The sequence below is a fragment of the Epinephelus fuscoguttatus genome, linkage group LG15 (assembly GCF_011397635.1).
Source record: "Epinephelus fuscoguttatus linkage group LG15, E.fuscoguttatus.final_Chr_v1".
Taxonomy (NCBI): Eukaryota; Metazoa; Chordata; class Actinopteri; order Perciformes; family Serranidae; genus Epinephelus; species Epinephelus fuscoguttatus.
The window spans coordinates 37,735,849-37,757,881 of record NC_064766.1 but is presented as its reverse complement, the minus strand read 5'-3'; the positions used below and the strand labels follow the sequence as shown (position 1 = coordinate 37,757,881).

The 22,033-nt window shown below is 39.9% G+C and overlaps 2 protein-coding genes across 5 annotated transcripts; one reads left to right on the top strand and one right to left on the bottom strand.

Annotated features, from left to right (window-relative positions):
• Window positions 1–4,154: 4,154 nt before the first annotated feature.
• lg15h1orf35 (linkage group 15 C1orf35 homolog) lies at window positions 4,155–9,842 on the bottom strand. The gene is made up of 8 exons (XM_049597644.1): window positions 9,289–9,842; window positions 7,730–7,880; window positions 7,592–7,637; window positions 7,408–7,490; window positions 6,404–6,476; window positions 6,104–6,183; window positions 5,823–5,945; window positions 4,155–4,919 (listed from the first exon to the last, which is right to left on the bottom strand). The coding sequence occupies exons 1-8, from the start codon at window positions 9,383–9,385 to the stop codon at window positions 4,664–4,666; spliced, it is 909 nt and encodes a 302-aa protein (XP_049453601.1). The 5' UTR covers window positions 9,386–9,842; the 3' UTR covers window positions 4,155–4,663.
• Window positions 8,927–21,482, top strand: guk1a (guanylate kinase 1a). Of its 4 annotated transcripts, XM_049597649.1 has the most exons (7): window positions 9,894–10,060; window positions 15,019–15,132; window positions 16,780–16,821; window positions 16,915–17,150; window positions 18,500–18,584; window positions 18,662–18,747; window positions 20,478–21,482. In XM_049597649.1, exons 1-7 carry the CDS (start codon window positions 10,027–10,029, stop codon window positions 20,514–20,516), a joined length of 636 nt encoding a protein of 211 aa, XP_049453606.1. In that variant the 5' UTR covers window positions 9,894–10,026; the 3' UTR covers window positions 20,517–21,482. The 4 variants fall into 4 exon arrangements, with proteins under 4 accessions (XP_049453604.1, XP_049453606.1, XP_049453603.1 ...); XM_049597647.1 differs by lacking the exon at window positions 9,894–10,060 and adding an exon at window positions 8,927–9,126 and having other exon boundaries at window positions 16,780–17,150; XM_049597646.1 differs by having other exon boundaries at window positions 16,780–17,150.
• Window positions 21,483–22,033: the final 551 nt, after the last annotated feature.

Below are 22,033 nucleotides of genomic sequence, written 5' to 3'. Positions count from 1 at the left end.
GGGACACACTGTGACGTCATGCAAGGAAATTAATTTGATTATGTAGGAGAGAGTGTCTGTGGGGATGGGGGGACAGTGCGGACAGAGCTTTTTTATCAAGACAGAAAGCAACTTTGCTTCTGATATTCACCTTGTTCATACTCAGCCACACCCTCGTCACTTTGTGGAGACCCTCTGACTGTTCCTCACATTGTTTTCACAGTTTTAAAATCTACAGCATGTAAGTCATATTATTGGCTTGTTGGATTTTATCGTGTACTATACTCTTTTATTCATATAAAAATACATATTGTTGGAAGCTAATTTCCTGGCCTATTAGTTGGTGCTCATGTTAGCTGTCTGAATATTTGTTGGTGGCCAGCACAGGAGTCCAGTGTGTCTGCTTTCCCAGGGACAGTAGGGACAGTAGGGACAGTAGGGACAGTTACCCAGGGACAATAGGGACATTACCCTGGGGCAGTTGGGACAGTTTTGTTAATAGTTCCTACCTTGTTACACATGAACAAAAAGTAGACAGAACAAGACGAAGACATTTCCTAATTGAATTAGACCCAGTGTGAAGTCACTGATCTGATGTTTACTGCATTAACTTCATGTAAGTCTACATTTTGACTGTGAGTTCAACCATAACTTTTTTTAACACTCATGTAAAGTTATTGACTTTTTTTTCCAAAATGAAACTAACTCAACAGCCTCAGGGTGTCTACAGATATTACCAAGTTAAAGACTTTTAAGACCTTTGTAATACCACCTTACGTGAAAATATCTGTGTGTGTGTGATATGTGTAAGTACTCTTTCCAAGTAAACAAACTAATGTCAGTTCAAAATGAGCAGTTAGGAAAAATGACAACAATTGGGTGAGTTTAATGTTAAAAGGAAACAACATCTCATGGCTGACATGAGGACAGAGTGTTTGCTGTCACAGCCCTGAGGCTCTGGAACAGAGTACCTGAGAAAATCAGGTCTGCCGAGTCAGTGATCTCTTTAAAGTCACTTCTTAAAGCAAACTTTCATCAGAGAGCCTTTCCTGATTTTACTTGAGTCTTAAGTTAATTTAAACTGTCTTTTATTTTCTCAGTCTTTATACACTGAAGTGTTCTTATCAGTTTCTTTTAAAAGTTGTTGTTTTTATGACTCTGTTTTAATTATTGACATATAAAGCCCTTTGTAACTCTGTTAATTATGATTATTATTATTATAAATGCTATTTATTATTGCAGTTCTTCCGTCTGTTCAATGATCGTAAAAAGTCGTTGGGTCTGTCAGGCTGGAGAAATTTCCACGGTAATGTGACTGAAAATATTTAAGGCCCATTGAATTTGAATTTAAGACGATTTAAGACTTTTTTAAGGCCTTATATTAAGAAAACTTAAGATATTTTGTGACTGTAGACACCTGTAGACACCCTGAGCCTATATTAACCTGTAGGCTGAGCCGGTAGATGCCACTGGAGTGAAACCTGTATAACAGACGAATTCCATATCTCAATACTTTATGAAAATGTGATAACTCTACAAATGTTTTCCTTTTCTAAAAGAAATGTGTTAACAAATAACAAACTGAAGACTGCAGGTTTTTTTTGTTTAATTAACTTTTTTTTTTATTTAGTCCAGAACAAGGTGTCCCAAACAACCCTACCTGTTCTCCCAACTGTTATGGGATAATGCATTCCTTGCACATTGAACAAAATGGTTCCTTTTACATTTGGGTTGGGCTCTGAAGAATCTGAATTTTTTAGCAGACACTAAAGAGGTTATTCTAGTGTCAGTTAGGGCTGTCAAGCAATTAAAATAATCTAATTAATTACATGCTCTGTGATTAATTTTTTTTTTTTGGAACCAAGAATTTATTGGCATTCGTGTGTACTTACACACATATTTTGCCTACATCTGATTCTTCTTTGTTACATACATACAAAAAAACCGAAGTTATACAAGAAATGTATAAACTAAACAGTTGAAGCAGTAACAGTTCGGCAAACAACTCAGTCTTGTTGGATTGTTTCTGATATTCCTCTGCACAAATCATAAATACACTCGGACAGTTCTCCTAAGACAGCACAGTTTAACAGTGTTTCACACTGGCAAATTTTAGTATGCACTTATGGGAGCCCATCTCTGAAAATGTCCATCTTAAGATGAAGGTGTGCTGTTATCTTCTCCATTACATATATACCTTCTTCACCCTCTCATGCCACTGAAGTATAGTAGGAGGAAGTGGTTTAAGCCATGATAGAGTTATCATCTTCCTGGCTACTAATAGTAGGACATGTAATAGATACAGCTTCCTTTTTTCCAATCTTCCCTTAGGGAGTGCTCCAATAATATAAAATTGTGGAGTCAGAGGTAAATCAATGTTCAATATAGAGAATAATTCTTTCCGAATCCTGCTCTGTGATTAATTAACCTAAATTTATCTCGTGCATCAATTTTACTGTGGAAGTATTCAAAAAAATCTAATTTCAAATGAATTTTGGCAGATGTGTCGTAGTAAAGCTGCTGGATTTTGGACACAATTGTCCCCCTGTCCTTTTCCAGAGATACTGGTCTGCAGTCCGTTGCAATCCATTTTGCAAGGGAGTTAGTTTGCCAGTCACATGTAGAGTTACTCAGTTTGAACACCTGGTCGAGTGTGATTTGAAGAGGCTGGCTGCTAGCGCTAGCATCAGAGGCTGCGTTAGCTCGGACCTCTGTCTTCACTGTTAAATGCTTTGAAGTGATATTTCAGGCTTGCATAGAACAGTGCTCCGATCCATCTGGGCATTTTTTAAAATGGAAAAGTTCCATTCACGAGGCCAAGCATCATCGTCTTGTCCACCTCCATAATGTGACAAAGCCGCTGTGCCCATCAATGACGCACCGGGTCAAAGGGCACCACAGAATTATTTTTTTTCTGTGATTAATCAATCGAAATGAATGTATTATTTTGACAGCTTTAGTGTGAATACAACAATGTACCAACTGACCCCGCTCTCCCCTACACCTGTGCGTTTCCTACTGAGACAAGTCAAAATGTCTTCCATGAAAAAGGTCTGTTGTATGTGCTACTTTGCTGTTGAATACAATTTTGAAAAAGGGATTTGATTTTGTATATCAAAAATACACGAGTTAAAAGTAGTTGGTAGAAATAACTTGTGATGAGCAGTTTCACGACTATCTGACATTTTATTGTCAGAGTGATTCACCCAAAAAAATAGGTTAATTGATAATTTATAAGAGCATTAGTGCACTTCAAGAAACGACACTAAAATTTAACAACAACCCTAAAAACGTGGTGTCTTAGCAACCTGTTGGAGCCATCACCCTTTGACCCAGGAAGAAATGTGATGGCCCAAGGTGATGCAAACCACCCAATGTTTGGGTTAAAGCAGTAATGTGAAGAGCACACCCTGTTTCACATTGTGTTGAGATGGCAATCTAAGACAGCATTCTTGCAGGTTGATTAGGCTGCTATGGTTAATGCAGCCAAGCCTGTAAAACATGGCAGGAAAGTATGGTGGTGGTGGAAGGGGAGGGAGCTGGAGTCCTGGGTCCCTCATAGGGCTGCTTTGTGTGGCCTCCTCTCCTGCTGCTCCGTCAGCTTGGTTTGTGTGTGGCAGTCTAACGGTGCTCGGTCATATAAAAGGACCAGCCTGGTTTTTTGCACTCTTCTTTATGAATGCCTTGCTCTTTTTTAGTGCACCCCCCAGGTGCCAGCCAGCAGAATACCCTCTTTCAGACCAATTCAAGGCAAATGCAAACACTACACTCTATTATGATCAGTGGAGAGCATTCCAATGGTATCGCACCAGTCAGGGAGCTGAACCTAGAACGGTGAGGGATTAAGGAGCGCTGGCATGATTGAGAAAAGAAAAGAGCGGAGCTGCTGAGTAGTGCAAGAGGCACAGTGGGATGGAGGAGATGTGCAGGGACGAAAAAGGCGTCAAGGAGCATCTTGGAAAATTTTCAGGAAAGACATTTAAAGAAACACTTCTTTGACTCTTTCAAACATAGGCTTGATTCTGCGACAGCTGCAGTGTGCTATCTAAATAAAGATTATATTTAATGATACAAATATTACTGTGCTGATGACACAAAAGTTTCAGCTTCGCAAAAAATCTGCATGATACCTTGAAACAGAAATGTTAATACAAAGAATGAAAACTCAATCTGGATCAGTTTGAGATCTTTTACTGAAGCTGTTGAGTGTCAGGAAAGTAATTTCGAAGAATAATCTTACAACACACGAAGGAACACACTTCTTTCTGTTTGCAATGTTTTGAATTAATTCTCTAAGGTTTCCCAAACAGCATCAGCTACCAGGGCCAGAAATGGAAATAAAAGATCATTGTTTGGTTTGCAAAACATTTAATCTTGTATTGTGTTTAACAGCAAGATAAACAAAGACAATATAGAAAATGTGATATTTGGTGGTTTAATCACAAAAAATGTGTTTATAAAACGACAACACAACCCAACCAGTGTCCCATCATGATCGCTTGACTAAGTTATTAGGTAAAGAAGTTAAAACACTGGGCCAAAGCCTGTGAGTCACACGCACATCGACCTGTCTTTAGCTGCTCGGGGTAAATGAGGTCTTCAGGGCCAGTCAAGCTGCTGTAGAGCACTCTGTCCGCGCTGTGCGTCTTTGAATTGGGGGGGTTGGGGTGGGGTGCAGGGGACATTAGTCGTCCGAGTCTGTGTCGTGGCGCCGCCTGTGGCTTTGTGTGGTACCAGCAGGGGCCGTCTTGTGGCTGACAGGGTTACGGGGGACAGGAGACCCCCCGTCAGAGGAGTCTGTGTCATGCCGCTGCCGTCGATGATGGGGGTAGGAGGGCTGTCGCTCGGCCTTTGCTCCCCCCCTTGAATGGCTGTCATGGGGTCTGGCTCCACTCTGACTATGGTATGATGGATTATGATGATGGTGGTCCTTTCTCTGCCTGGAGAGAGAAAGGAAACAAACAATCAATGATTGGGTCGTGGTAGATCAGTTAAGATGTTGTGAGGCTGGGGAAAAGAAGTAACTCCCAGACAGTGACATCCACAGAAAACACCCAATGACAGCTGCAATTTTATATAACTGGTGTGGACAAAAGTCTGTATATCTAACAACTTGTATCAATAATGCTGTCCACGACCATCATATGTCTGTGTTGTATTGCAATTCCTCCCTCGCCAGCACATAAAGTACATGATTAAATCTAGTATTCCCCCCTACTGTCCTACACACCAGATCTACAGGATATATCTAAGGTCTTGTGATACATGCACCCAAATTTAAAAGGCAACGTTTACAGCACTGTGTGTACAACAGTGCCTTAGTGCCCTCTAGTGCTGGCAGATGAAAGCTTGTGTTTCAGAGCAAGTCTGTGTGGTTGCAAATGTGACTGCTACACAGGAGATGGACACAATAACATGAACAAATGCAATATAAGTTAACAAAATAAAACACGATGTCACTCATTAACACAGCCTCTTTAAAGCCTGTAATAACTACACTGGGTCTGGAAGTAGGGGTGAAGGAATTCTTACCCTACAAAATGACCATTTCTGTATCATTTGTTATGCTGTTACCTTGATTTTTTGGGGGGGAAAAAACTGTTTATCTCACACTATATATTTAAAACTGAACTGAAAGTGAAACTTCTCTATGCTATCTTCAAAACCAGACTCCATCACTAGGTATTTTTTGTGAAAATGCGTACAGCTGGATAAATAAGAAACAAGGTCACACAGTAATTTACAAATGGTCATTTTCTGGGTAGTGTTCCTGTTATTTTGTCCCCCCTCAAGCGACAGGTGACGGCTTGTGATCAAAGATCTGTATGCAGAGATGGACCGACCTCTTTCTGTCGTCATCTGACCTCGAGGAGGACGAGTCTCTCCTTTGCCTTTTCTTCTTTTTCTCCTTCTTCTTTTTCTCCTTTTTGCTCTTTTTCTCTTTCTTTTTCTTTTTGCTCTCGTGCCTATGGGTAGAAAACAAGAATTATTATTGAAGTAAACATGGAAAACTGGATGCAGGGTCACATTTGGTGCAGAGGAACTAAGTGTTTTATGCTATTCATGTCTTTTATATGTGTTTAGTAAGTTATCTTAGGTGGTAGCTAATAAAATACATACTCACCGTTGTTCCAAATCCCCTTTTTCTTCACCCTGAGATGTCTTTGTTGTTGAGGTTTCTGCACTGCCCTCTGTTCTGTGGTGCTGTAAAGAAAGCATGTCTTTAATATTTGTATCAAGTTGTAAATCCAGTGAAAGGAACTCTCTTTTCTTAGCTCTTAAACTGTTTTCACTACCTGCAAAAGACACTCAAAAAGTCTGTTTTTGTCCATCAACCTGCTTTGCACTTACATCAACATCTGCATCTTACAGAGTCTGCATCTGAAAACGTTCAGTGTGTTTGTAAGTGAGGAAAAGAACTTACTGTAAAAACAGCCAAGCCTATTTTAGCTGCCTCCCTTTCCTTTTGAGAGAGCACCATTTTCCTTGACCCTGCGCTGTAGATGGAAACAAACAATCACAGTGCATTAAGATAAAAGGCTCTGTTGCCATCACTTGAATGTCAAAAGGCTTTGAGTTCTAACAGAGCATAAATAGAACACAGTGAAGGCAAAGAAAGATACTGCCATTTCCCCCGACCAACATGTGTTTCACGCTAAAACAACTTTTAAGATAACATTATAAAGTTGGACATTAAAGAGACAGTTCACCCCCAAAATAATAACACAGACTTTTCCTTTTATATGTAGCGCTATTTATCAATCTAGATTATTTTAATGTGAGCTGCTGAGTGTTGTGGACATCAGCTGTAGAGATGTCTGCCTTCTTTCGAATATAACTGAACTAGATGGTACTCGGCTTGTGGTGCTCAAAGTGCCGAAATGATACACTTGCAAAAACTCAACAGCGATGTCTCTTTCCAGAAATCACACCCTGGTTACTCAAGATAATCCACAGACCTTGTAGTGAGCAGTTTCATGTAGGAACTGTTTTCCTTCTACCTAACTACATCTGCCAACCGCATCAACACGCAGAAGGAGGTGTGCATCTACTCATGGAGGACAGGCTTGTGACAGCACAAGATGTAAACATTAATAGCGTCCTCCTCGGCTGAGCTGTAAAGTTAGCTAGCTCAGTGGTGCAGGGTGAGCTAGCAGAAGATACACGCTTCCTTCTGTGCGATAATACAGTTGGCAGGTGCAGTTCGATAGAAAGAAAATAGTTCCTACATGGGGTGAACTGTCCCTTTAATGAAGTGAAACCCACAGAAATGGTGAATGTTTTAATTTCTGAAGTGCTGTGATAATTACAGGGTTATATATGTCTTCCTTGGCTGCACATGCTGTCATTTTAAATTTGCTGGTTTGTTTTATTTGGTTGCTTTGTGTAATAGGTTGTTACATCCCAAAATTGACAAGAGAAAATCACCTGGAGCTTCCCAAGCCTGAGACACGGTCCACATTTTTCTCTTCACCATCTGCCTCTTCCCTCCTGCAAACGTCTGCGAGGTCCTGGTATCAAAATTTGGAAAGTTCAAATCATTCATTTTATTAAAGGCAAAGTCTTTAAAACGATTGTAAGTAAAAAGCAGTACCAAAAAAAAGTGACATACCTCTTTGGTCAGGCCAGTTGGTTGCCTCTTTATATTCTTGTGCCCTCTGTGTAATGGAAGAGAATGGGAAAAGATTTATTTATTATATTTGCTGACCCAAACCAAGTCAACCATTCTGTTACAGGAAGTCATACTTACAGAGCAGCCATCAGTGCCTCATGCTCTGCAGCTTTGACAGCAGCGAGTTCTTGCTCTTTCGACAAGGTTGCACCACCTTTTTTGTCTTTTGAGTACCAAGACAGATCTTTGCCTTTTTGCCATCTTCCTACTGGTGCCATCAAAGAGTTCCCTGGAAACAAGACAGAGGAATTGAAAGTGGTTGAGAAAGATGTGTTATTTCTCAGTTTTTACTCATTTTTTACAGGGTTATCCGAATGCTGAGCAACAGACAAAAACTTAAGGTTATTTTTCAAAAACATCAATCAGCAGTCAAAACATTTACCAGTCACTTGTGTGGGTTGACTACTTGACCTATCTTTGCAGCTCTATAATATATATATAAACCTTTATTTATTTATGGAGATCTCATTTCAAAAGTACAACATAGTGTCAGTTAAAATCAGTCAGGTTTACTAGATCAGACTAGAACCAGAGTATCAAGCTTTAAAGTACACTGCAATTCATTCCAGGTGTGTGGTGCAAAGAATCTAAAAGCAATCGCAGCAAAGTCTGTGTTACTTCTAGTAACCTGAAGTACTAACCAGTCCTGTGAAAGTATGTTATGTGTTACAGCTCTCCTGCCAATAAGTGACATCAAATATGAGGGCAATTTTTGAAGAAGTCCCTTATAAATAAATTAAAACAAATGCTGGCCCCTTCTATAAGTGCTATAGGTGTTTGTGGTTATAAATCTAAGAGCTGAATGGCAGACAGCATTTAGGGACATGAGAGTGGAGGCTGCTGCATGGCACCATAATAGAACGACTGCCTCCACAATCTTCTGTCTACAAGATGGAGGAAAACCTGACTTGTTTCTATATTAAAAAAGTTTTTTGTTAGTGCATCAATTTGTGGCTTGAAGGTGAATTTGTCATCAATCCAAATGATGTTGATGTTAGTAGATACTGACTTGACTGCCCAAACTCACAGGAATAGCAAATGTGAAATTTTGTTTTGAGGCATTTTCTTTTCTTTAGTGAAGAAAGACAATTTGTGTCGCATGCTCTCCTCAGAAGCACCTGTTAATCGCACCATAAAGAGCCCTGGTGTTGATAAAGCGGTGTGGTGGTGACTTTATGCTTTTTAAATACCTGTGTTGTGTGTTTATGCTAGTTCACGTGTAATGCCATTTACCATGTGTCATTGTATGCACGTTGTGTATGTACATTTCATCCTCATGTCACCGCTGTGGTGGGTGCTACGTAGCTCTTGTGTGGCGAGCTGACCTGTTGCCAGCGGTGCGGGCTCAGATAGCTGTGAGGCTACGTGTGTCTGCTCAGATAGAGGCAGCAATGAACACCAGGACCTGCTGACTGCAGGGTGAAGAGAGGACCGAGCAGCCCGACACTGTGTAATGAGGGACTCTAAAACGAAAGGTATGGACGAGCAGCACGTGTAGCACCTAGGCAGAGGTGTGTAGCTGTAGTTAAACTGTGATTTTAACAGTCCTGCTGTGTTAGCTTCAAGTTAGCAAACAGCGGTGTGTGTGGCTAGCGCTAACAGCGGTCTTCACTGCCAGTTTTCTTTTAAAAACTTACCCAGATAGTTTTCTCTGTGTTTATCGACTTTCACGTCGTCCCAGTTGAACTGGTCCTGGCCTCCCCGGACCCCTCCAGATCTCGAGGAACCAAACATTTTGACTTTGGAGCGGTGTCAGTGTCCCGTTAGCTCAACCGGCTGACTTTAGCCACATTAGCACACGAGCAGACTGAGGCCTTCAGCGTTCATTCATCCGGGTAGTTTCTGCGATAAGTTTAATCTCGTCGTGTCGATCGGAACATCGTGTTTCTCCTGGTAGTGTTGACTCTCACCCTGTAACGGGCCCGGTAATTAATATGACAACCTTTTTTTCCTGTAATATATGCAGAGCACAGAAGGAGCAGTTGGAAATAAACGACGCTCAGTTTAAGCTAGGCTACGCTATACAGCTAACGTTACCTTGCCGCCTTAAAACAAAGCGACAGTGTTACGAATGCGCACATACGCCTCTCTTTTAAGGACGAAACCGCAGCTACCTGTGAGTTACGTACATATATTTAAAATGGCTGCCTGGCATCGTCTACTGTCTTTGGCTAATAATAGTAAAACTTCACGTTTCTGTGTTTTGTCGCGCAAATTCCCGACGCTCGCGAACGTAACGTGACGATGTTGCGGCCCGCAGCGATGACGTAGGCGGCACATTTTCCTTTAATGGCTCTCACATCAAAGATACAGAGCAGAGGTGGGAGAAAATCATCCGGAGACGGACCCACAATCTTGGACTAGCGTAACTCCTGATGTTCATGAGATATTTTTCCAGGCTATTGTCAGGTAGGAGGGAGGATGACGGTCTGTGTGCTGTTTACAGTTGTGTTGCGTGCCGTTATCACTGTAGATAACACTGCCATTCATTCCCCCCAGTGTGTGGGGAGACAGTGTTTCTTCTGCGTTGTTGCAGGGTGAGAAGATGGTTGTTGTGTGTTTACTGAGCAGACTTTAAGTGTAGCTGATGCAACCTTACCTTACGTGTAATCATCCTTTAATGTGTCCTTGTGGACGTGAGCCATCAGTGATAACTTACTTGTGTAGACTTTGTTTCAAAACGATCAGTGTTGCCTACTCATCAAACGTGCATGTGCTCATTATAAGTTATAGACAGTTTATGTATTAAACCAGCATGCAGAGCTGTTTTTAGTGTCAGCATTTACTCCTGCATCTTTAACATGGCCTCAAAACTTAGTTTCATGTTCAGAAAGTATCCACAAACTCCTGTCCATCAGCATCAATGCACAAAGCATTTACTTGCTCCTCTAGTTTGCATTTATCACCCTAAAAACGTCAATTCAGAATTTCCCTGCAAGTCATAACTGCATTATAGCATTGAGTCAAAGTGCACTTTGAATTGCCTGAGTTAGTTGTTTTTTATCTGTTAGATAATTCTGGCACAAGACTGTAAACACATGCCTATATAATAAGAGCATTAAAAGTGCAACTCTACAGGTTTCTGTTTGCCACATCTGGACTGACAAAGGATAAACAAATAGCTGGAGGGAGAGATCACAGCATTAGACAGAATAAGAAATAAAAGTGGTTGAACATGTGCCCACATAATCCACAAGTCACCTCTGTTTCAGGGTAAACTGAACTAACACTACTGTTGCTTACAGACTGCACCATGTATATTCTAGGGCTGCAACAAATAGTTATTTTCATTACTGATGCGTCTTTTAACTTTTTCTGTGAATGGACAAATTATTTTGGCAGAAAATCATGAAAGCTTCCCGTCACAACTTCCCAGAGCCCGGGGAGACACATTCATATTGCTTACATTGCCCAGCCAGTAGTTCAACCCAAAGATGTTATCATATAAAACAACATATAAGACAAAAAGGGGAGCATTAAACCATCACAGTTGAGAAGCGAGACATTTTTTGCTTGAAAAGTAGTTGCTAATTTGTTGATCGACTAATTCATCTTATTGTTCAGCTCTCATACAGAACACTATAGCAAACTACTGCCACATGATAGATTTCACATGATTTAAATTTGGCTTCACGCAAATACTAATCACATGGGGTTACGTGCACATGATTGAAGTCAAGCACAGTGCAGGTTTTAATGAGTGTCAGCCCGTGCTGATTATTAACTCGCATGCCTCTCATTTCCTGACGTGCAGCTATGTGTCAAGTACAAATGGTTGATTCTTGAGTGGATGCTGGAGTATATGTCGCTGCAAGTTTCAGAAGCTTTATCATTACATTAGATTGAAAAGTTTCTTTTTTTTCATACTTTTGTTGTCTGTAAATGTCACAAATTATGATAAGTGGTCTATTTATTAAGTAATTAATTAAAACAGCATATTTAATCTGACTGGCAGCAACAGAACCAAAATAATGTCACAATTATAGGAAGCACAAGTAAATAAAAAACAAAACTCTTTACATTTAAAGTTGCAACTAGTAAATATTTACTTTTACTTATAAGAACAAAATTTTGTAAATCAGGATTCACTGATTATGTTCATGAATAAATTTGCCATCTTCAATCGTGGTAATTTATTAACAAGCAAACTTTCAAGGCCTTTAAAGATTTGTTTTGTTTACTAACATTTATAGTAGTTGTACAACATAAGTACTCTGTATTAGGGGTGGCTAATATATCTGTTAAATTAATACTGTAATATGAGATTAGATATTGTCTTAGCTTTTGGATATTGCAATATTGTAAGTGTTTCCCTGCTTTTAAAGGCTGCATTACAGTAAAGTAAGTGATGTCATTTTCCGAACTTACTTCAAAGCTTCGAAGCTTTAAGTGCTGCCGTGGTAATCCGTGGCCAAGTCAGTATCTGAATGCTCTGTTTTCTATACCATTACCCCAAAAATCCCCAAAAGCCCATACATTAAATGATAATTATCTAACATAATTCATTATGCATCAACATTAACCATCAGTTATTCTCAGACAACAACATTATAACTTAGTGATGGGTCTAATTTTGTGACTACAACAGTTTGACCACCAGAGATTCACTAGCTTGATGTCTATAAAGATAAATGTGGAATAGATTCAAAATTTACAAAGATGATTCCCAAAAAGTTGAATGTCAGATATGCCAAAGGAAACTGGCAAATGACCTGAAAACTGTAAGTCACAGCTTGTCCATCTTGCAGAGTATTATTTTTCTAGCTATTATGGCTGATGTTATTGCCACCTGTCACGTTATTCAAGGTGAAATCTGATGTTTCAAAAGATGTCCCCTCGTCTCTCTTGCTAAATAAATAATCAGTAATTAAAATAATAATTAATTGCAACCCTGATTGTTTGTATTTGAGAACAGGAAGCCAGTACAAATAGCCTAAACAGATCCGTGGATGACTTTTAAAGATGCCATGGTGGAGGGTTCGGGCTGGGGTTGATAATTGTTTGAAGACAGGACATTAAAAATAATGAGGTTTCTTAACTGGCCTCTGAAAAGGGAACTCCTTCACCTTTAATTAGCCCTGTTTCCATTTATGGGAAGCATTCAAGAGGCAATAGAGAATGACTCTTGTCATTTGCACCTGCAAAGACCATCTCACTGTGTCTGTTTGCTTGGAAACAACACGGCTGGTAATGCTGTGATTTGATTCTTGGTCCCCTAAGAGATCTCAGAGCACAGTTTACTTTTGTTCTTAGGTCAATAAATTGCATTTCACATGGAATACGTAATATTTGGACTAATTGCCAACCTGTCTGATACCTGACATTTATGTAAGTAAGTAAGTAGGTAAGTAAAGTTTATTTCTTTCACAGATACAAAACCACAAAGTGCTTCACATTAAAATCAAGAACACAGATTAGAAGTAAAAAAATTAAAAATAGTAATAACAATCATACAATATAAATTTCAAGATCAACAGGCAAGTATAAAAATGATAGCAAAAGAAACAAACCCAAAAGAGGCAATAAAAGGAAGTAAAAAACAAAACAGTTAAACAGATTGTTTTGCCAAAGGCCTGTCTGAATAAAAATGTTTTCAGCTGTTTCCTAAAAGTAATACAAGAATCTATGGATCATAGAGAATAGGGGAGAGCATTCCATAGGTTAGGAGCAACAGCTTGAAAAGCATGAATAATCTTCTCCATCTCAGCATTGGTCACCACAGATCTTAATTTCGCTATGTTCCTCAATTGGAAAAAACGAGCTGATAAGTTGGCTGACGTGTTTGTCTGGGGACAGGGATTGGTCAAAAATGACGCCCAAATTTTGAATGTTTTGCTGAGCATGAACACATAAAGGCCCCGTAGACTGCTTGATAATATCGATAGAGTGTTCAGGGGCGACTGTAAGAGCTTCAGTCATTTTGGTGTTTAATTGGGGGTAGTTGTCAGACATCTGGCTTTTAATGGCATCCAAACATTCATTTAAGATGTCCAGCTGGCCAATTTCATCAGTGGTAAAAGAACAATACAGCTGAATGTCATCTGCATAAAAATAGTAAGAGATGCCGCTGAACCGACTAATAATATGTCCAAGAGGCAGCATATATAATGAAAATAACATGGGACCCAGAGCAGAACCCTGAGGGACGCCGCATGACAAAGGCGCTGTGTCTGATGTGAACTGACCAGCAGCAACTGAAAAACTCCTATCAGTAGGATAGGATGAAAACCAATCCAAGGCAGACCCAGAGATGCCCACCATACCTGTTTTAACAGTTGTTACTGACAACCAGCCGACGTTATATTGCATTGCTTTCCTCACCTGTAGATGTTGTAATACTTCTTTATGCCTGTTACTGTCTTTGTCACAACAGTAGAGCTGTGTTTTATGAAGTATGATGTTATTAAGAGAAGGTCAGACAGACTTTGTTTCAGTTTTTCTTTTGTTATTACTAAGTTCTGTTTGTTTGGTTTTTTTTAACTGTCAGTCATTGCCTCCTGGTATCTACATGTGTTGTGATATTGACAGTAGTTATGGGTTTATGTATATCTGCAGGTTGTGTCGAAAATACAACAATAAAAAACAAAAAGCGAAATGTGAGGCTCTGTAAACACGGCCCTGCCCTCTCTTTTTCTCTCCTCCCTCCTACACTCGTACACAGTCTATTTGCACACATACACACACCCTCCCTGTTCACTTGAACTTCCTGTCTGCTTGAGCCGTGTGTGTATTGAGGAAAGGTAAGAAGGATCACTACAGGCTTTACTTTATTCTTTGCTTTAGTAGCTTACTCAAGAAATTTTGGTAGTGAAAGATAAGTTGTGTAGAATAGATCAGTGTGGAGAAGTTGAGATGTTGAAGGAGCTGTTTTGCAAAGATGTGTAGTTCAAGTGTGCTCATAGGTTTGTCAGTGATTGGTTTGCTGCATAATTTAGTTAAAAGGAGTTTTAAGCAGTCATTTACTACAGTTCAAGCCCATGTCTCTATTAAAAGCAGTTTTTACTCTTAGCCTCTTGTGGCTCCTCTGACTTTTTCCACATCTCAAGCAGACTGGGGCTCTCCAATTAGTGTGTAATTGTCCCTGCACCATGGTAACCTTCCAGCTTGCCAACCCGTTGTGATTGCCTTCGCTCTTGTGGGAGATGTTTTGGTCTCATCATTTGTTCCTCCTTTTAAGAACCGCTGTCTTATCATTTTATCGTGTTCGTCCCATTAGGGTGAGGCCTGTCTGAGCACGTAAACTCACTGTAATCACAGACAGATTTGGTCCTATAGTGACTCATGCCATAAGATTTCAGTGGGTTGCCATCCTCCAGCCTCGCCCGCTTGTTTCCTATACTGAACTCTCCTCTCCGCCTCTCCCTCAGCTATGGCTGGACCCAGGCCTGTGGTGCTCAGCGGCCCATCCGGGGCGGGAAAGAGCACTCTGCTGAAGAAGCTAATGCAAGAATATGACAGTGTGTTTGGCTTCAGCGTCTCCCGTAAGTGTGCCTCTCTGTACCAGTCTTGATGGTGTTCTCACCAACTGTTGGGCTTGTCATTGATCATTATAGTCATAGTATATGTGGAGGTGTAATTAATGTCACACATACAAGCAAATGTTATTGTTTTATTCAAATAGTGCTGCAGCTGATGATCATTTCATCATCATCATTATTGATTGATTAATTATTTTCTCATTTTCTTCACATTATTTTCACATTTTATGGACCAACCATTAATTGGTTGATCAAAAAAGTAAATGACAAATTAATCAACGGTGAAAATAAGTGTTAGTTTCTATGGAAGCGTATTGCATTCACAAGCCCTGTTTTTCTGAGTAATTTTTTTCTGTTTTTTCGGAGTAATTTATTTCTTTTTCTGTTTTTAGGTGTAATTTTTTTCCCTTTTTTTCGTGGTATTTTTTTCTGTTTTTCTGAGTAATTTTTTTCCTGAACGAGGAGACGATATACTTAAAAATCTCGCGAGAAGCTCCCACCTGGCACCTGCAAGTGACCCCTGCATCCATGGTGACTCCTGCTCATGGATGTATTTTGCATCCGTGCTCCTGCTCCTAGACAATTTCAACTACGGGGTCAATAAGGGTAAGGCACGTAATTAGTTACACACAGGGTATCATAATCTAGCTATGTTTTCGACTGCATCCTTCTAGTGTAGGCCAATCACTCAATGTAACAGGTTAGGTTGACAAACGTGTATGGGCATGATTTTACAACCTGTTACTAACCTGACCTGTTACACTGAGTGATTGGCCTACACTAGAAGGATGCAGTCAAAAACATAGCTAGATTATGATACCCTGTGTGTAACTAATTACGTGCCTTACCCTTATTGACCCCGTAGTTGAAATTGTCTAGGAGCAGGAGCACGGATGCAAAATACATCCATGAGCAGGAGTCACCATGGATGCAGGGGTCACTTGCAGGTGCCAGGTGGGAGCTTCTCGCGAGATTTTTAAGTATATCGTCTCCTCGTTCAGGAAAAAAAAATACTGAGAAAAACAGAAAAATAAATAAATTACTCCGAAAAACAGAAAAAATTACTCAGAAAAACAGGGCTTTTTTTTTATTTGTCAAGTGAATGCAATACGCTTCCGTAAGTTGCAGCCCTGATTTTTTTTTTTTTTTTTTGGACACAGCTCTATCACAGCCAAACAACAACTACAGTATCATCTCTGGCAGTTGTAAAAATATGTTAGTTTGGGTAATTAATCATTACAAAATACCAATATCAGGGAAAAGTAATAATAGCAATAATAAGAAAGATGGGCTCCTGCACATTCTGCCCCCGTGAAGGATGTGATGCACCACCTGCATTTGGACTGCACTGTCGATCAAACAATAGATTTGATTCAGTGTTCCTTGTTTAAACAATTTTTGTAACATTGACGTGTCGGTTACAACAGGATAATAGAATAATAGAAAAATAATAAGAGCTAACAAAACAAAAACTGTTTGGGTATATACACATTTTTACAGTGATTATTATTCCAGTCCAGTGTCATCTTTTTCAGTCTTGTATGGAGTCAATTTTTCCCATTTTCTTTCTAGTTGTGTTTCCTGTAGTCTCAGTATATCGATTTAGTGTTTCAGTTCAGACTATGACATAAATGTTTTCTCAACTCTCAGATACAACAAGAAATCCTCGACCTGGAGAACAGGATGGCAAAGGTACAACACGTTATTCCTCTTTTATGACCACTGTAACAAACATCAGTCGTATTGCAGCTTTATTTATCTATCATCTTCTTTTTGGGGTTTCAGATTACCATTTCGTCACACGGGAGGCGATGCAGGCAGGGATCGACAACGGCGAATTCATTGAGAGCGCAGAGTTCTCGGGGAACATGTACGGGACGAGTAAAGCTGCCGTGCAAGCCGTGCAGGCCAAGAACCTCATCTGTATACTTGACATTGACATGCAGGGTGTGAAGAACATCAAGAGGACAGATCTCAATCCCCTCTACATCTCCATCCAGCCACCATCCATAGATGTCCTGGTAAGCACGGAAAAGAAATGCATTTCACTGAGTCGATAGAGGTTCTATAGGTCAGTTTCTGGGCGTGACCTGAGGGGTATTCCAGGTAGGAGGTTCAACAAACTCTGAATCTAATCCTGAACTCTGAGTTGACTTACCCTGAGCTGGGAAACTCCGAGTATCTGGTTCCAGAACAGCTGATTCTAATTAGTTCAGTCAGCTCGGAGTAGGTAGACCTTGAGTTAAGCACGTGCACAACCACAATAAGTGGAGCCCCGATACCTCGAGTCACCATGGCAACCGGAGAGAAAAAGCGATCAACTTATTTCACACCTGTGGACTTGGAGGTGCTCATGAATGCCTACAGCGAATATGAGCATGTATTTCATAAAAAAAAGTGACACCGCTAAAGCTGCCAAGGAGAGAGAGGCGGCATGTGAAATTTAGCAAGCAGGATCCCCTTCAAAGGGATGCTGGTGGATAGAGCAGGCGTCTCATATGGCTTTTGTGCAGCAGCCCGGGTTCGACTCCGGCCTGTGGCACCTTGCTGCATGTCACTCCCTCTGTCTCTCTCCCCCTTTCACGCTTAACTGTCCTGTCAATTTAAGGCAAAATGCACCCCCCAAAAAAATATTAAAAAAGAATCCTTGCTAATTTCAGCAGCTATTTTAAGCACATATAGATGGTTGATGACTTATTTGAAATTTGAATCCTTTAACAACTATCATACCTGTGCCTTTCTTTAGTTTTATTCATATTTGATTTATTAAACAAAGTAGCTTCAGTGGCTATTTCTTTTTGTACTGTAGGCCACCAATATCATATAAAAAGCTACCGTTCACAAAAAAACGTAGTGCGATGCACATTTGCTCTGATGAGAGCGCACGTCTGTGGTGTGTCAGATTTGATATGTGTGGCCGGTAAATGATTGAGTCTAATTAAAAGAAAGGTACGGTTCAAACAGATATTCACTGGGGAAAGACAGCACATCTAAACGGGGTCTGAAGATCCTCTCCTGGCGTAAGGCATTGTGAATTAATTCTGCCTCGATATCGATGGGATTTCCTACACACGGACAACCCATGTGTGTCTGCCAGCTTGCTTCAGGCAGTTGGGAGGAAACAGGGTGAACTCAGGGTTTCTTAAAGAAAACCTGCCAGCAAGCAGGTGAGTTTCACAGACTCAGAGTTTGACTTACCTCTATTTCTGGAACTGAAAACCCAGAGTTTCCCTCATTTCAGGGTTAACATACTCAGAGTTTTCACTAAACCCGCTTTCTGGAATACTCCTCTGGAGTTTGCTTTGTACCGCAGTGGTCATACAGGTTTTGGATTCTCTGTGAATATCTCTGCTTTTCTGTATCGCCTCAGGAAAATCGCTTAAGACATAGAAAAACTGAGTCAGAGGAGAGTCTTCAGAGGCGTTTACAGATAGCGACGGTGGACATGGAGTTAAGTAAGTATTTGTTTGCAAAAATGGAACCACATAACCCTTAAAAACATGACCCTGAACATAATTGTATCTCCTCCTAGGTAAAGAACCTGGTATGTTCGACGTCCAGATCGTCAATGATAATTTGGAGGATGCTTATGGGCAGTTAAAACATGCTCTTCTTGAGGTGAGCTGTCACTGTACAACACAGTCTATGACATTACACACATTAAAACACTGTTCTGATGTGTTGAGTTGAGCATCAACAAATACATTTTCAATACACATACACACTGAATGATAATAATTTTACATTAGATTCAGTTTAAGTGACTTTTTGAAGAAGAAAATGAGGTTAAATGGCACTCAGACAGCGTCAAACAACGTCAAAATACGTCCACTAAAAGTGCATTTTTTTCCACACAGATAGGCTCGGATTGTTAGTATAATTATCCGACGACATAACGGAAAGGAGAAATGAACGTCTGTGTTTACCTTTAGCTGGATTCAGACATGTTCCTCTGCCTGCTGCTGCTCCCTCTCTCTCCTCGTCCGCTCTTCAGTTTCAGTGAGCTCTGCGTCCGTGTACTCCGTGTTCAAATAAATACGGGCGAATTCAAATTCAAATGACTCATCCAGATCCAGTTGGTCAAAATCGGGTATAAATTCAGCCATGACTACTCCAGAGTAACTCCTCGCGTTTGTAAGGTCACTCCAGCGGTAACTTCCTGCAACAACTCAAATCTCGCGAGACGTGAGATTTCAGAGCCAGACTTTCACTCTCTGAGTGAGTGTTTTGACTTGCCGCAACCAACATGTCCGAATTTTTACCCGATTTTGACCAACTGGATCATTTGAATTTGACATGAGATGTTATTATCTGCCCATTCAACACAGTCTGTTACAGAAGATGCAGCCGCCCCTTCTTTTTCACTTTTGGTCATAAAACGTCAAAACAACACATAAATAATGTAAATAACTGCATAAGTGCAGAAAAAGTTTACTTCAAACTGACTCCACTAACACATAAAACGGCACACACACAGGATAAGTTAGCCTCTGGAAGAAATCTTTTCTCTTTAACCCAAACCATGACCCCGAAGACAAACTTCCCTCAACTGCCATAAAACATAGATTTACATCATTTTACAAAAGCATCAAATTCAGCTTAGTACTGTCAAAGTTCATAGACAGAACAACTTTTGCTAGTCACACATTATTAGCTTAAGCGTGTTCACATTGCAAAAGTTAGCATAGCAGCTAGTGGACTTTTTCCTCTACTCGCAGTTTAACAGATTACATGTTACATTACTATTTTATTACTATTTTTATCCTCATGGTCTTTCTCTGAGCTGCTTGCCATCTGCCTGCTGCTGTTTGACGGTGACACAGATTTCCAAAATAAAAGCGTATCCCAAAGATGACAATATGGACCAATGTTTTCACTTTGCATGAATGATACTGGATTGTTGATCATTGACCTAGATCGATGGATCGTTACACCGCTACTAACTAAACGAGGCCATGGTAAACCTGCAACTCCCTTGTTCTGGGAAATAAAAATACTGCTTTTGTCAGTGGTGTCTGTGTGCTTTGAGATAACGGCTTTAGTTCCCCGTCAGAAGGTGCTGTCTGACTGCAACTAACTAATTAACTAATTTTTACGTGCTCCTCCGTTTGCTCAGCACCATTTGATTTTATTTACACGACGCAGGGGTTTCCTACCCTGGAGTTATCGTCAACAAACAAAACCAAAAAAGGCGAAAGTGTGAAGAACTGATTAAACAGCGTGTTTTTCTGATCTGTGCAGTCTCACTTTAAATTTCTTAGTTCATTGTTGTAGATTTGTCTGTACTTTCTGACCAGCGTTACTTACCCGTTTTGGGAGTGTAATAAGATTTTTTTTTTCTTCTCCAGGAAATTAACGTGGTCAAGAAAATCAACATGTCTTCATAGGAGACCACAGCACCCTGACTCCTTTGGGTCCCGTCCAGCCACTCCTTACAGAAACACAGGCCTCCATTCCAGCCGTGAACATTCCCTCAGATGGCGGTCTGTGAACTCAGACAAACATCCCCGTAGTGGATACACAGATATGTAGGTTTTATATGGTGCTTCGAGGTAGTTATTAACAATGATATTACACTCTAAGGTGTAACTTATTTTTTATTGTGCTTTCCATGTTTTTATTTTCATTTGTATGAAGACTCCAATAATGCTTTCTTGATATGTGACGGGCATGGTATGCACGATGCTCTCTTGCATTGGGTTTACTAAACACAGATATACTACTGCTCGCAGCTTCGTCCTGTCACCAACCTTGACTTACACAAATAGGGAGTAGCATTACTCATGTGGATAAACTGGTCTTTCAAGCTTTCAAAGCTTGTTTCTGGTTTTCATGATGAGTGGCAGCGAGTTATGCGACTCTTTTTGTGCCACCAGTCATATTGTGTTGATGAGGAGACAGACTCACAGAGAGGTATCTGCACAAGTTCAGTTCGAGAGGAAAACTTATTTGAAACTTCAGCATTTCATCTCATTTCTGGGATAAAAAACATGGTGGCTGTTTACTTTTGAGGGGTTCATGCAAGTCATTTTACTGTTAACTATTCCAGTGCTGGTGAATGCTTTTCCTTTAAAGATTGTGTGTAAAATGCCACAGAACTCCATTATAGTTTGGTTTGCTTGATTGGTTTGCTGTTGTGCTCCAGTAGGATTAAATCCCATCGTAGAGGTAGGAAATGTTATTTAGAACAAAAAACACAAGTGCATCTAATGGCTCTTAGAATAAAGCTTTTTTTATTTACCTTTTGGGCTCCATGACAGAACAATCTGTTTATTTTACAATTGTAAATTTGTATGTTTATATTGTGTATCATTTTGCAGCTACGCCTGTACAGTAAAATGACATTCAGTGGACTCTTTTGATTCCTTACTAAAGAAGAGGTTTTTAAATTTAAAGGAAAATTAAGAAGAATTTTTCTTTTTTTTTTTAATATATTGCAAATTTTGTTTTACTTGAAAACAGTGAATATTTATGAGGGATACGCAGGACTTAAATTTTCAACTTAAATTTAATACCCTTTCCCTACATTTTAAGACTGTATCGCCACTGCGAGTTTTTACAGGTCACATCAGCAACACACTTAAACTTACGTTTACTATACATTGATTGTAAGATAAACTCCTTGGACCAGTGTATGAATGCAACATTATTCAGATAGACAGGGTGGGAACAAAGCACAAGAGAATGAATTGAGTGCAAACACAATATTGTTCCCTATAACACACACACACTTGAACTCTTTGTTATTGGGCTACTGTATATAGATTCTTTATTTTTTTTATGTATGTGATGGCACAATTAAACGAATTGGAGGTCAAAAATTTGATTACATGAACTTGTATATCCAGTAATTTGACCAATAAGCTTTGATAAAATGTAATACATTAAACTTTGGTGAGCTTCA